The sequence below is a fragment of the Sus scrofa genome, chromosome 6 (assembly GCF_000003025.6).
Source record: "Sus scrofa isolate TJ Tabasco breed Duroc chromosome 6, Sscrofa11.1, whole genome shotgun sequence".
In the NCBI taxonomy this organism is placed as follows: Eukaryota; Metazoa; Chordata; class Mammalia; order Artiodactyla; family Suidae; genus Sus; species Sus scrofa.
In genome coordinates, this window is record NC_010448.4 from 163369031 (window position 1) to 163385615 (window position 16585).

The 16585-nt window shown below is 38.3% G+C and overlaps 1 protein-coding gene across 3 annotated transcripts in view; it reads left to right on the forward strand.

Moving 5' to 3' along the window:
* SPATA6 (spermatogenesis associated 6) overlaps positions 1-16585 on the forward strand; it is a 131221-nt gene that overhangs the window by 90077 nt on the left and 24559 nt on the right. For all 3 annotated transcript variants that reach the window (XM_021093282.1, XM_021093283.1, NM_001177917.1), the window contains one exon: positions 15810-15901. In XM_021093282.1, the coding sequence (XP_020948941.1) occupies positions 15810-15901 (92 nt within the window). The remainder of the gene's footprint in view (positions 1-15809; positions 15902-16585) is intronic.

Here is a 16585-nt window from a genome sequence, read left to right on the forward strand (position 1 = left end):
GCACTGTCCATATTTGAAAGGCAAAATAAATGATCTCTTTTTCTAGTTTTCATAATGAAGATTTTTTGTTCTTTAATATACTCCAAAAGTGACCAACTAGTTTTTATATATCTTTTTTTATTTTTTAAATTAAATTTGTTATGATTATTTTTCCTTTTTAGGGCCCACCCATGGCATTTGAAAGTTCCTGGGCTAGAAGTCAAATCAAAGCTGCTACTGCTGGCCTACACAGCCACAGCAATGTGGGCTCTGAGCTACATCTGTGACCTGTGCCGCAGCTCATAGCAATGCTGAATCCTTGACCCAGTGAGCAAGGCCAGGGATGGAATCCGCATCTTCATAGGTACTAGTCAGGTTCTTAACCTGAAGTCCTATTTGTCTTTTTTTTAGATCATTGTAAACTCATGGATTTGAACATACTTGATGGATTTTGGTGTATATCAGCTGTTATTCTTATTGGTATTCAAATGAGCATAACTTTGGCCAATGGGAAACCCTTCAAGTTGACTCCCAAGTCTTTTTTTTTTTTTTTCTCCTAGGGCTGTGCCTGGGGCATATAGAGGTTCCCATGCTGGGGGTCTAATCGGAGCTGTAGCTGCCTGCCTACACCACAGCCACAGCAATGGAATCTAAGCCGCATCTGTGACCTACACCACAGCTCATGGCAACTCCAGATCCTTAACCCACTGAGTGAGGCCAGGGATCGAACCCATGTTCTCTTGATGTGAGCCGGGTTCATTAACCACTCAGCCCAGACGGGAGCTCCTCCCCAGTCCTTTTGATGTGACCTTGGTAGTCTTTAACAGCCCCAGACTCATCTTTCGCATTTCCTCACCCAGTTCTCACATCAGCCATTTCTCTAAAAAATTCTGTTTTGTTTTGATAAGTTATATTTTCAGACCCAAACCTGTGTGCTAGTAATGCTCATGCTACAGAGCATGTCATGTTTTTTTAAGTCTCTTTAACGGACGGAACTAGAAAAGACATATTTTTAAGCATATAATTCCTCATATATTCAGATTCTAAATTAAGCCCGCAAGATTTTTTTCCTTAACTTCTTATATCTTATATGTATCTTCTTCTTCTTCTTTTTTTTGTCTTTTTAGGGCTGCACCTGCGGCATGTGGAGGTTCCCAGGCTAGGGGTGGAATCAAAGCTTAGCCACTGGCCTACGCCACAGCCACAGCAACGCCAAATCCAAGCCACATCTGCGACCTCCACTGGCCTACACCACAGCTCACGGCAACACCAGATCCTTAACCCACTGAGCGAGGCCAGGGATCAAACCTACAACCTCATGGTTCCTAGTCGGATTCGTTTCCGCTGTGCCAGGATGGGAACTCCATATGTATCTTCTTTTTTTGTATATCAAGTCTCATTTCTCAAGGACATCAGAGAAGATAAAATCAGAATATAGCCCAGGTCCTCATTTGCTTTGTCAGCAAGATGTTCTCAGGACAAAAATAGCAATGTACCACAAGAGATTACTAAAAACAGTTAAATTTTTTTTTTTTGCATATTCCCTCTGCATTTTCTTCTCTTCTTCTCTTTTGCAATTATACCCATCTACATTTTCCGAGGATATACCCTTATATGTTATACTCTGTCCTTTGTATCCTTCACTTAGATTTAGTTCTGCATGTTAAGTACTTCCTGTTCGCTATTTCACGTCAGTGACTTTTCCAATCATTTCAGTTTTCTTATACTGTTTTTTTTTTTTCTTTTTAGGGCCGCACCTGCAGCATATGGAGATTCCCAGGTGGGGGTCCAAATGGAGTTGGAGCCGATGGCTTACCCCAGAGCCACAGCAGCTTGGGATCCAAGCCGTGTCTGCGACCTACACCACAGCTCACAGCCATGTCGGATCCTTAACCCACTGAGCGAGGTCAGGGATCGAACTCTTGTCCTCCGGGATGCTAGTTGGGTTCGTTAACCACTGAGCCGTGACGGAAACACCCTCATTTCAGTTTCCTGAAGCTTTTTCTCTAGTAGATTCCTCACAAAAACTCATGGGACACATATTCCCAGAGTCGCATAATAGTGACATTTTTTTTCTGTAGCCTTTATGCCTAAAAGTTAGTTTGGCTGCATATAAAAATCCTAGCTTACATTTTCTTTATTTTGAATATGTTACTTGATTGTCTCAGACACAGAATGTCACTTTGAAATTCTGCTTAAAATCCAAGTTTCTTTCCCTTGTAAGTGCCTTGGTTTTTTTAGCCTGGGAATTAAAAAAATTTTTTTTTTCTTCGTCTTTACAGTTCAGTAACCAGAAAACAGCATGATGTTAGGTATTTTGGATTGACTTTTTTCCCAGTGTGTGTTGTGTGCCTTTCATTATGTTTTCATTTTTTGTTGAAAATTTCCTTTTAATTATGATTTTTAGGGCTTGTTCTATTCTCCTGGCCTTCAGTTTCTTTTCCATTTTTTAGATTTTTATAATTTCTATTTATATGTATTTTGGATTTTATTTGCATATGGTATGCATTTTTCATCCTCTCTCAAATTCTTTTCATGTTCTCCTTTCTCAAGGAGAGATTATTATTATTATTATTAATTATTTTCCATTAATTTCCTCTTTCTGATTTTTACCATCTCATTTAGGTTTTTTTTTTTTTTCTGATTTCTTAAAATACTGTCTCATTTTTTTTTTTTTTTTTTTTTTGTCTTTTGTCTGTTGTTGTTGTTGCTATTTCTTGGGCCGCTCCCGCGGCATATGGAGGTTCCCAGGCTAGGGGTTGAATCAGAGCTGTAGCCACCGGCCTACGCCAGAGCCACAGCAACGCGGGATCCGAGCCGCGTCTGCAACCTACACCACAGCTCACGGCAACACCGGATCGTTAACCCACTGAGCAAGGGCAGGGATCGAACCCGCAACCTCATGGTTCCTAGTCGGATTCGTTAACCACTGCGCCACGACGGGAACTCCTGTCTCATTTTTAAGGACGTTTAGTTTTATTTCTTTTACTAATTATTAGGGTGGAATAGACCTCTTCAGTGGCTGCCAGTGATTCTTGCCTACCGGAATTCTCACCCCTGGTAACCTCCTCCCGCCTTCCATGAATAGGGCTCATCTGTGTAAACCATAGGCTCTTGCAGAAATTGTAGTGTATGACTTCCAAGGCTAGATCATAAAAGATGTTGGTTTCTGTCTTGTTCTTCCATAAGCTCATCTACTCCTGGTAAGTCAGTCGTCAGGTCGTGAGGACATAGGTAACTGAGTACATTTTTGATCTGTTTTGTGAGCATGTCTTTGCTGGCGTGCTTTCATTGAGAGCTCCTTAATTGGGTCTATTTTCCCCCTTCCTAAATTAAAACTTTTTATGAAGTTTAACCCACTTACAAAGATTTTTGTGTGTGTGAATTATTTTTTTCCTAGGCTTTGAGAAGGGACATATGATTTAGATTAACTTTTCTAAATCCATAGCTTGAGAGCTCTTTTTTTTTCCCCCTGTTTTTCTCATTTGTTCCAAAACATGGCAGCTTATAGGCTTCCTGGCTTTCTTTCTCTTGCAGCTATTATATAGATTTTTATTCTCCCTTTAATTTTGATTTCCTGCTGAATTTGGATTCTTTTCCCAGATGTTTTTATTCAGTGTAAAGTTTTATCTTGGAAGGTGACTTTGGCATGTTCGTTTTGATAGTTAATGTGTCCCAGACTGCTCTAGCTCCTTCAGAATGTTCTGTAAACCCTTTGTACTCATCACTATGGAAGTAGGAAAACCTCTTCCAGTTTCAGTTGCTGTTCTTAAATTGGCCCACTGAGGTTTTGTTTTGTTTTGTTTTTTGTTTGTTTTTTCCCACTGAGCTTTTGAGTGAAACTTTCTTTTCTTATTTTGAAGTTACCCAATGTATCAGGTGCCTCAATGTTTTCTTCTGATTTCTCCTCCAGAGATAATGTTACCATTTCTTGTAACTACTGGTGATTTGTTTTCATCTCCTCATAGTTGGAGGTTCATGCAAGTATCTTGTCACATCATTTTGTTGCAGATGTTATCCGTGGATTTTTTAAAAAAGTACTACATCCTAGATGCTTAATTTTTAAGAAAATTTCAGTATAATATACTTTAATTCTAAATTGTACAGCCCAGCGAGTTTTCACCAGGTGAACCCATGTGGGAACAGCATCTGAGTCAGGCCGGCTATTGGAAATTTTTCTTTCTGTCTACTTATGTATTAATTTACTTACATATCTGCTAAGTCTGTAAAGGATTGTTTGTTGGTAGATATTCTTCTTCCTGCACTTTAAACATACCATTCTCTTATCTAATGGCTTTTATGATTTCCTTGAGAAGTTGGTTGTCAGTCTTATCCTTGCTGCTTTGAAGGTAATTTCCTTTATCTCTGGCTTCTTTTAACATTTTCTCTTACCTTTGTTTTCAAAGATTTGGTTTTATGTGTTAACCCTGCTCAGGGTGGATGCTTAGAACTTTTTGAATTTGTAAATTCATGACTTAAAGTTAAATTGGGAAATTCTAGCCTGTTATCTCTTCATATGTGCAATATGAGCGTTCCTTTCTTCCTTCCTTTTTGGGTGTCCAGTTATCCTTCTGATCGTCTCCTGCATGTGACTGGCTTTCCTTTCTTTCCTTATCATTCTGGTTTCTCTTTGGTGGTGAATGTTTGCTGTGCACCTGTCTTCTGCTTCGCTGATGTGGTCTTATCTGCTGTTCACCCGTCTGTTAGGTCTTCTTGTCTGTTCCCGTGACATCAGTTCTACAGAGTCACCAAGGTGTCTGCTGGGTTCTGTGTCCACTGGTACCAGCTCTAGTCTAGCTGTTCTCAGAAGTCAGGTGCTGCCGGGGAAATGGGGGTTGCAAATGGTCAGTTCCCCACTTTCTTGGGCTTTCAACTCTCACTTGCTTTGTTATCAAAGTCTTTCTTCCTGATGTTTGTCTTTTTAAAGTACCATCTGATTATATGATAATAGTTCTTTTGCTTTTCAGTCACTCTTAGATGAGCTTGTTGCTCCCAATCTGACTGAGGCTCAAAATTTAGCAAATAACTTGACAAGGTCCTTTTACTTTTTAATTTTTTATTTCACTTTTTTGTCTTTGGTCCTTTTAGGGCCTGGCATGTGGAGGTTCCGAGGCTAGGGGTCGAATTGGAGCTGTTGCTGCTGGCCTACACCAGAGCCACAGCAACACCAGATCTGAGCCGCTTCTGCGACCTACACCACAGCTCATAGCAACACCGGATCCTTAACCCACTGAGGGAGGCCAGGGATCGAACCCCTAACCTCATGGTTCCTAGTCGGATTCGTTTCCACTGCGCCATGACGGGAACTCCCGACAAGTACCTTTTACGTGTTTGAGGCTCTTCTAGTCTTCACTTTACCTCTCTATCCTAGTGTGATTCAAAAAAATTCTGCTGAGTGCTCTGTCCCCAGAAATAGCCTTTGCCTGAGCAAAGACCAAGTATTTGAACCTTGCTAGTTCGGATTGGTAAGAGTCTTCAGTTTAAAAATAGTTATAGTTCCTTAATTGACAGTATTATTTTTAGGATATTTGATTCTTTTGTTTGATTGTGTTTTTGATTCTTGTGCCTCTTGCCTTGGTAGATTTTTCTTTCTTTCTTTCTTTCTTTTTTGTCTATTTACCATTTCTTGGGCCGCTCCCGCAGCATATGGAGGTTCCCAGGCTAGGGGTCGAATCAGAGCCACAGCAACATGGGATCCGAGCCATGACTGCAACCTACATCACAGCTCACGGCAACGTCAGATCCTTAACCCACTGAGCAAGGCCAGGGATTGAACCCTCGACCTCATGGTTCCTAGTCGGATTCGTTAACCACTGAGCCACAACAGGAACTCCTAGATTTTTCTTTCTTAAGCACCATGAAACCGTACTAATGTATGTGCTACTTTGAGATATTTTTGAGTTAGCCACCCAGTGGTCCCATGTAGCTTCATAAATCAATAAATGTCAGGTTGAGAAACTGGCTGTATATCTAAGGCCTAATAAAACTCAAGTTTCTGGAGTCCCTGTCATGGCACAGTGGAAATGAATCTGACTAGGAACCATGAGGTTGCAGTTTCAATCCCTGGCCTCATTCAGTGAGTTAAGGATCCGGCGTTGCTGTGAGCTGTGGTGTAGGTTGCAGATGCGGCTGGGATCTGGCGATGCCGTGGCTGTGGTGTAGGCTGGCAGTTGTAGCTCTAATTAGACCCCTAGCCTGGGAACCTCCACATGCCAAGGGTGTGGCCCTAAAAAGCCAAAACAAAAAAACAAAAAAAACAAAACCCTCTACTTTCTGGAATTCCTGTCGTGGCTCAATGGAAACAAATCTGACCAGCATCCATTAACCTTAATCGGATGCCCTAAATTCCCGACTGCCCTGTGAGGTAGCATATTCACTGGCTCTGGGAGTGAAGGCTTGGACATCACTGGGAAGGAACCATTATTTTGCCTGCCACAATGCCACTAACATCTTTCTGTAATTCCCTTCTCTGGCAATTTTGAAAAGATTTTTTCCCTTGTCATTTATTTTCAGCAGTTAAATATCATACACTTAGGTTGGTTTTCTTTGTATTTATTCAGTTCAGCATTTATAGTGCCTCTCAAAAAGCACACATTAGACTTATTTTCTGTATGCCATATGTCTCTTAGGTCTTTTATTTTCATTCCTGGACATTTTCTGATGGGCATGTTTTATATTACAAATATATTTCAGTCTGTGACTTGCACACTTATTTTCTTAATAACAGACCTTTTGTGAATAGAAGTTCTTAATTTAATGTAGCCCAGTTTTTCTCTTCTTTTGGTTAGTGCTTTGGTTAGCATTTTCTTTTTTTTTTTTTTTTTTTTTTTTTTTTTTTTGCCTTTTCTAGGGCCGCTCCCGAGGCATATGGAGGTTCCCAGGCTAGGGGTCTGATCAGAGCTGCAGCCGCTGGCCTAGAGCAGAGCCACAGCAACGCGGGATCCAAGCCGAGTCTGCGACCTACACCACAGCTCACGGCAACCCACTGAGCAAGGCCAGGCATCCAACCTGCAACCTCGTGGTTTCTAGTCGGATTTGTTAACCACTGAGCCACGATGGGAACTCCTGGTTTGCATTTTCTTTACTCCATGTCAGAAAACTTGGGCTAACCATGGTTCTAAAGATAGCCTCCTATTTAAAAAAAGCCTTTCATCATGTTGCCTTTCACATTAGAGCAACAATGCATGTGGATTTGATTTGTTCGTGTAATGTGAGATTCGGATCAAGGTTCATTTTATGCCCTTATGATTGTAATCCAGTATCTTTCTCTAAACTGCCATTCTTTTCTCACTGTATTTATATGGAGATAGTCCTGGATTCTGTTTTGTTCCACTGGGAGTTTAGACACATGAGTTCGTTTCTGCATTTATGTCTATTTCAGTGGTTTAATTCTCTAATTTTGTGTCAATACCATACTTTCTCAATTGCTACAGGTTTATAATAACTCTTGATATCCCATGGCATAAGCCCTTCAGCTTTATTCTTGCTTGCAAATTGCTGTGATTATTCTTGTTTGTTTGTTTGTATTTTTTTTATCTACCTTCCAGAATCAACTTGTCAGTATTAAAAAAAAAAAAAACCTGCTATGGTTTTTATTGAGATTACATTAAATCTGTGCTTTGATTAGGGGAGAACTGATATCTTACCAGTATTGAGTCTATCAATCCATAAAAATGGTGATTTTTAAAATTAATTTAGGTCATTAATTTCTTCCAATTATGTCATAGTTTTCACTTTAGAAGGCTTGTATGTGTTTTAGTAGATTTATCTCTAGGTGTTGGATACTGTTATGCTATTATAAATTGTATCTTTTAATATTCTGTTATCTATTTGTTCTTGGTGATGACTAAACAGATTTTATGTTTAGTGATCTTGGACCCGCTGACCTCCTTACATTCACATATTAATGTTAATAGATGGTAAGTTTTGAATATTTACACATAAAATCATAAAATCTGTAAATGATGACATTTTAATTTCTTCCTCTTTAATCCTTATGCCTTTTATTTTATATTTATATATATTTATATATTTATATTTATTTTATTTTATATCTTATTACACTATCCAGGTTCCCAGTATCAGATAGAAATGGTGATAGAGAGAGCATCTTGTCTTGTTTGCCATCCAAAGGAGAAAGCTTTCTCTATAATTGAACATTATGTATGATGATTTCTAGATGTTTTAGGAGGCATTCTTCATCTGATGACAGAAATTCCTTGTATTCCTTTTAAGAGTTTTTTAAAATTATAAATTATTAATTTTATCACATTGCATCTGTTCAGGAAATTTTATGCTTTTTCTCCTTATTTTAATGTGGTAAATTACCTAATTGATTTTCAAGTGTTAAAGCATACTTGAAACAAAACTGTTGGTTATATTTGTTTATATGTACATTTTTTAAATTTTTAAATGAATCTTTTTTTTTTTTTTTGTCTGTTTGCCATTTCTTGGGCCGCTCCTTCGACATATGGAGGTTCCCAGGCTAGGGGTCCAATCAGAGCTATAGCCACCGGCCTACGCCAGAGCCACAGCAACACAGGATCCGAGTAAATGAATCTTATTACATTCATAGTTGTATAATGATCATCACAACCCAATTTTATAGCATTTCCATCCCAAACACCCAGCCCATCCCCCACCCCGCAACCTGTCTCATTTGGAAACCAAAAGTTTTTCAAAGTCTGTGAGTCAGTATCTGTCTGCAAAGAAGTTTATTGTGTCCTTTTTTTTAGACTCTACGTGTAAGTGATAGCATTTGATGTTGGTGTCTCACTGTCTGACGACTTAGCATGATAATTTCTATGTCCATCCATGTTGCTAAAAATGCCAGTATTTCTTTCCTTTTAAGGGTGTATATGTACCACCTTTCCTTCATCCACTCCTCTGTCGATGGACATTTTGCTTGTTTCCATGTCTTGGCTATTGTATATAGTGCTTCAGTGAACATTGGAGTACATGTATCTTTTCAAGTCATGGTTTTCTCTGGATAGATGCCCAGGAATGGGATTGCTGGATCAAATGGCAGTTCTATCTTTAGTTTTCTGAAGACTTTCCATACTGTTTTCCAGAGTGGTTGCACCAGTTTACATTCCCACCAACAGTGTACTAGGGTTCCCTTTTCTCCACACCCTCTCCAGCACTTATTGTTTGTAGATTTTTTGATGACGGCCATTCTGGCCGGTGTAATGTGGCATCTCATAGTGGTTTTGTTGCATTTCTTTAATAATTAGGGATGTTGAACATCTTTTCATGTGTTTTTTGGCCATCCGTATGTCTTCTTTGGAGAATCATCTGTTTAGATCTTCTGCCCATTTTTTGATGGGATTGTTTGTTTTTTTGGTATCGAGCTGTAGGAGGTGTTTATAAATTTTGGAGATTAATCCCTTGTCAGTCGATTCATTTGCAAAGATTTTCTCCCATTCTATGGGTTGTCTTTTCATTTTGTTTAGGGTTTCCTTTGCTGTGCAGAAATTTTTAAGTTTAATTAGGTCCCATTTGTTTATTTTTGTTTTTATCATCATTACTCTAGGAGGTGGATCTGAGAAGATGTTGCTGTCATTTATGTCAGAGAGTGTTTGGCCTATGTTTTCCTCTAAGAGTTTTGTAGTGTCTGGTCTTATATCTAGGTCTTTAATGCATTTGGAGTTGATTTTTGTGTATGGTGTTAGGGAGTGTTCTAATTTCATTCTTTTCCATGTGCTGTCCAGTTTTCCCAGCCCCACTTATTGAACAAGCTGTCCTTTCTCCATTGTATATTCTTGCCTCCTTTGTCACGTATTAGTTGGCTGTAGGTGCGTGGGTTTAATTCTGGGCTTTCCATCCTGTCCCACTGATCTATATGTCTGTCTTTGTGCCAGTACCGTATGGTTTTGATGACTGTATAGTCTGAAGTCAGGGAGCCTGATTCCTCCAGCTCCATTTTTCTATCTCTGGATGTCTTTGGCTGTTCTGGGTCTTTTGTGCTTCCAAACAAACTTTAAGATATTTTGTTCTAGTTCTGTGAAAAATGTCCTTGGTAATTTGATAGGGATTGCATTGAATGTGTAGATTGCCTTGGGTAGTATAGTCATTTTGATAATATTGATTCTTCCAATCCAAGAGCATTGTGTTTTTTTTCCATCTGTTTGTGTCATTTTTGATTTCTTTCATCAGTGTCTTACAGATTTCATACTACAGGTGTTTTGTTTCTTTAGGTAGGTTTGTTCCTAAGTATTTTATTCTTTTTGTTGTGATGGTAAATGGGATTGATTCCCTAATTTCTATTCCTAATCTTTCATTGTTAGTATATAGAAATGCAGTCAATTTCTGTGTATTAATTTTGTATCCTCTGACTTTGCCAAATCCATTGATCAAGTCTAACAGTTTTCTGGTAGAATCTTTAGGATTTTCTAGGCATGGTATCAGGTCATCTGCAGATAGTGATCGTTTACTTCTTTCCAATTTGGATTCCTTTTAAAATATGTATCACTAGTTTCCATTGGTAATATATTTTTTTCCCTAGGATTTGTACATTTAAATTAATGATAGTGGTTGGTCTGTATGTTTCCTTTCTTGTAGTGTCCTTTTCAGGTTTTGGTTGGGCTCATAAAAATGAGTTGGAAAGTATTTCCACTCATTCTTTAGAAGAGTCTATGTAGGATTATTTATTTCTTTAATATTTAAATAAGCCCTTCTTTGACAGTTTTCAGTAATGGATTTAATTAGCTAACTTCATTTTATTGTGGCTAGAAAACATCTCTGCATGATTTTATTTCTTTTGAATTTATTGAGCCTTATTTTGCAGTCGAAACAATATAGTCTCTCCTGGAGAGTTTTCCTTGTGTATTTGCGAGGAATGCCTGTTCTGCTCTTGTCTGGTAGAGTGTTCAGTAGATGTCTGTTGGGTCCAGGTGGTTTATAGTGTTGCTCAAGTCATCCGTTTACTGGTTGGTCTTCTGATTTTCTATCCGTTGTCTAAAGTGAGGTGCTGAAGCCTCCAACTGATGTGTGGCAGAAGTTTATCATTCTCATGCTCTGTTAGTCAGGGTTCTCTAGAGAAGCAGAAAAACAGGGTGTGTGTGTGTGTGTGTGTGTGTGTGTGTGTGTGTGTGTGTGTGTACAGCAGAGAAAGGGAACTCTACAGAATTAGCTCATATGATTGCAGATACTTGACAAGTCCAAAACCTGAGGGGATAGTCTGGCAGACTGACTGTTCAGGGGAGAGGTATAGTTCAAATCCAAAGGCAGTCTGCTGGCAGAATTCCCTCTTCCTCGGGGTGGGAGGGGGGTCAGACTTTGTTCTGTTAAGGCCTTCAACCTGCTATATGAGGCCCACCCCCATTATGGAAGACAATGTGCTTTATTCAAAATCCAGTGGTTTAAATGTTAATCTCATCCATAAAATCCCCGCAGCAATGTCCAGAATAATGTTTAACCACATATCTAGTACCTTGTCTGAGCCAAGTTGACACATAAAATTGACCATCACACATGTTTCTTCACACTCTGCCTCTGGAAATTTGTCAAAATTACCATTGATGTGGTCTTTAGGCAGTCTTCCTTCAGGTTATAGAATGAGAAAAACCTGGTTCAAGACAAGCTCTATAACTTCTTATCCTTGTGATTTTCAACAACTCTATCTGAATTGTCTCTATGTTATTATTTAGGAGAGTAAAACCATTAATTACCCAGGATGATAATGCAAATTAGAACTAGTGATTAAATTCTATTTGAATTCTTATCTGTGTACACAATCATTATAAATAATATTTTGGATTTGATAACAGTAATGCACATCTCATGTGGTATGCATATACAATGGAATTCTACTCAGCCCTAAAAAATAATGAAATGATGCCGTTTGCAGCAACATGGATGGAACTAGAGATTCTCATTCTAAGTGAAGTAAGTCAGAAAGAGAAAGACAATTACTATATGATATCACTTATGTGTGAAATCTAAAATATGGCACAAAGGAACCTATCTACAAAACAGAAACAGACTCACAGTGGACATTGGGAACAGACTATGGTTGCCAAGGGAGAGGGGTGAGGGGCTGGGATGGACTGGGAGTTTGGGGGGTTAGTAGACACAAACTATTATGTTTAGACTAGATAAGCAATGGGGTCCTACTGTATAGCACAGGGAACTTTATCCAGTCTCATGGGATAGACCACGATAGAAGATAATGTAAGAAAAGGAGTGTATATATATGTATTACTGGGTCACTTTGCTATATAGCAGAAATTGGTCCAGCATTGTAAATCAACTATACTTTAATTTTTAAAATGTTAGATCTAAAAAAATTGCTATTCATAACAGTGAAAAAAATAAACTACAAAAAGGGAAAATTAAAACACTAAATAGGAACACATTTTATAGGTATTTTCACTATTTATGAGAATTTCATTTGAGAATGACAGGTGTATGTTTTATTAAATATTATGTAATTAGTGAGATTACTGACTTAGTTCTGGCTTTATCTTAGGCTGTTGAACCACTTTTGTCATAAATTTTTCAGTTTGAAAGCATGGATAGCTTTTATTTCTTTGTTCCAGATATGTTCTAAGTATGATGTCAGTTACATGTGTAAGATACTGATCACTGATGACAGAAATCTTGAGAACATTGAACTTATTGCCAGTTTCAAGGAAGGAAGGCCCACAACTTCTTTTAATAATGTGTCATTTTAATTCATGACTTTTGCTGAAAGAAAAATATTTCTTCATGGAAATCTTGAAAAAGTTTCTTCTGGGCTAAATTATTTCAGAATACCCTCATAAGAATCTAACTGAATAGGTATTAGCTGAAAGAGTTCAAGCTTAATTTTCACATTAGGAGAATAATCAATTTGGAATGGAGATTTTGATTTTATAGTCTGGTTTATATGCATTCTAGGAGACAGTGTAGTATAAATCAAGATAGATCTGGGTTTAAATTCTTCTTTTGCCACTTGATAACTTATATCTTTGGGCAAGTTATTAATTTTTCAAAGTTGGAGGGCCTTTTTCATAAGGTTATTGAAGGCTTACAAGATAGTCACATAAGAAATACCTAACTCAGTCCTAGATATCTTGAAGGAACTCAAAAAATACTGGTGTCTTCCATCTTTTTCTGTATTTACATGTGAGCAAACGGGAATGTTAGTGAGGAATAAGAGGGAATCACTTCGCCATGCTCTGGAAATGTATTTTCTGGCACAAATGAGAACAATACTTCTCTTCAAATACCTGCTTTACTCATAGTTAATAGCTTATGATAAGGTAGGATGTTTGCTGCCTCTTTGCTTTTGTATAACTTGACCTTGAAAAAAAGTCTACACAAGGACTCTTATAAGAGATATGTATGTGTTTGAATATATATAAAATGTCCAAAATGTAGTCTTTTTTTTTGGCCACATCTGTGGCATGTGGAAGTTCCCAGGCCAGGGACGCAACTGTGCCACAGCAGCAGCCCAAGCCACTGCAGTAACAATGCCACATCCTTCACTCGCCATACTGCAAGAGAACTCCACAAAATGTAGTCTTAAAATCTGAAGAGCGTAACCATGAAGACCATCTAGTCCTTTTTGTTTCTTGAAACCAAATTCCCCTCCCTGAGCTCCTTGATTCCAGATGGGGACCAGTGCTCTGTATGAATAGCTTTAGTGTTGTGATTCTGTTTCTAGAATGCTCCGTTAAGTAGAAAGCCCTTTCTCATTTGTCCTTTGCTGTGTCTCCTAATAATTCTACTCTTTGATCCATGCTCTTCAACAGAGCTTCATTGAACAGACAAACTGTACCCACATGTGTACAAGCTTTATGTCCTAGTCATCTTTCTGTCCTCAGAGTCTTAGGCTAGTAGGTTCTCAGCTCAAAATAGGGGTATTTAATAAATGAGGTTCCGTTTTTTAAGGGACGTTTGTTTTTTTCATATATAACTTAAAATTTAGTCAACATTTTATTACTCTTGATCAAATATTATTTTTTCAACTAAATTAACAAAGTTAAACAAGGAATATTGATTTATGTATGTGTGATATTACTTATATGATTTAGAAATTAGTAACTTTTCCAAGGATAGAATTTTAAAATTCAACCTTTTTTTTTTTTTTTTTTTTTCGGTCTTTTTAGGGCCACACCCGAGGCATATGGAAGTTCCCAGGCTAGGGGTTGAATCGGAGCTGCAGCTGCCGGCCTACACCATGGCCATAGCAACACCAGATGTGAGCCACATCTGAGACCTACACCACAGCTCATGGCAACACCAGATCCTTAGCCCACTGAATGAGGCCAGGGATCGAACCTGCATCTTCGTGGATACCAGTCAGATTCCTTTCTGCTGAGCCATGATGGGAACTCCAAAATTTAGCATTATTTGCATCTCTTTCATTCAGTTCTTCCTGTAATATAATTTATTTCTGAAGATTGAAAACAGAGTTCCTGTCATGGTGCAGCAGAAACGAATCTGACTAGGAACCATGAGGTTGTAGTTTCGATCCCTGGCCTCGCTCAGTGGGTTAAGGATCCAGTGGTGTAGGTCGCAGATGCGGCTCAGATCTGGCGTTGCTGTGGCTCTGGTGTGGGCCAGCAGCAACAGCTCCAATTGGACCCCCAGCCTGGGTGTCTCCACATGCCATGGGTGTGGCCCTCAAAAGACAAAAGACACACACACACACAAAAAATGATTGAAAACATATTAACATTGTTTCTTTTATTTCTTTTTTTTTTTTTTTTTTTTTTCCCCACTGTACAGCAAGGGGGTCAGGTTATCCTTACATGTATACATTACAATTACGTTTTTTCCCCCACCCTTTGTTCTGTTGCAACATGAGTATCTAGACAAAGTTCTCCATGGTACTCAGCAGGATCTCCTTGTAAATCTATTCTAGGTTGTGTCTGATAAGCCCAAGCTCCCGATCCCTCCCACTCCCTCCCCCTCCCATCAGGCAGCCACAAGTCTCTTCTCCAAGTCCATGATTTTCTTTTCTGAGGAGATGTTCATTTGTGCTGGATATCAGATTCTAGTTATAAGTGATATCATATGGTATTTGTCTTTGTCTTTCTGGCTCATTTCACTCAGTATGAGATTCTCTAGTTCCATCCATGTTGCTGCAAATGGCATTATGCCATTCTTTTTTATGGTATTCCATTGTGTATAGATACCACATCTTCCGAATCCAATCATCTGTTGATGGACATTTGGGTTGTTTCCTGGCTATTGTGAATAGTGCTGCAATGAACATGCGGTTGCATGTGTCTCTTTTAAGTAGAGTTTTGTGTGGCTCACAACAAAGCTATCCCTTTAAACTCTCTTACTCCCTTGAGGTGTGTCTGTCAGAAGTGAAGAACAGAAGGAGGAGAAGGCGTGTCGATTCCAACTACCTTGCCTTTCATTTCCCCCTCTTATGTCTTGTTATTGCATTTTGGCATGTGAGCAATATTTTTAAGTCACTTCCTTTGTAAGTCATAGATATCTGTTAAAGTGTTAACCTCTACATGGTCCCAAATACTTATTTTTCAGAGCACAGGTATAATCTTTTAGAAGTCCACACAGCAGCGTGTTAGATATTACTTATTACACATCTTACTACATAGCTTGACACAGTATCTATTTCTGTTCATTCACTGATGCAAGAAACATCTCCTGTGTTTCTACTCTTTGATAAGCAGTAATAGCAAAACTATAATAAAACTATATTAGTTTTATTGGGCAGAATAGTAAATTTTTACTCTTTTGTTTCTTCCCTAAGAAATCCAGCATTTAATTCTGTTTCTTTCACTAGGGGAGGGGGAGACTAGTTACCAAAAAAAACAATGGGTGTCATTTTTATTATAAAATCAATTAATGGAAATCTTTACATTTTTCAGGATGAGAGAGACCCAGAGAAAGAAGATGAACCGGAACTGAAAAGAGGTCTTTTATATAGAGACTCTGCCTATGACAGCGACCCAGAGTATAGGTATGAGCTTGATTAACGCAGTGTGTAGAGATCTTCTCAGAGTTGGTATAAAAATAGCCTGGTTTTTAATCTGCAGGATTTGTGGCAAATTTAGACTCAGTATTTCTTTATTTATTTATAGTTATTATATTTTAACTATATAAAATCCTATTGAAATATTTTAATGTTTGCATTACTGAAACTTCTCAATGAAAACAAAAATAGTCAATTGGTGGTGATGCCTTTCATCCTCATTTATAGTGTATTTGGCTGCCTTGCAAATCTGTGTATTCAGGACTTATTTCAGGTTTATTCTCATCAAAACAACAGGTTTCATGACTTTAGACCCTGAGTGAGCCTTTTTAAATAACATAAGAATAATTCAGTTCTTCTAGCCTAAAGTTTCAGAAATGTTAGTAATAATAAAATTTTTGCAAGATTATACTAGCAAATCTCATGAAGACTTTTGAGACCTCTGCGTTAATTGACATAAAATGGGATATTGAAAACCAAATGTAGGAATTCCCGGTGGCGCAGCGGGTTAAGGATCTAGTATTGTCATTGCAAGCGGCTTTGGGTTGCTGCTGTGGTGTGGGTTCCATCCCTGGTCTGGGAACTTCCACATGCAGTGGGATGTGGCCAAAAAAAAAAAAAAACCCTCCGAATGTAAATTGTGACTTTATATAACTGAAGTGTCTCTGAATC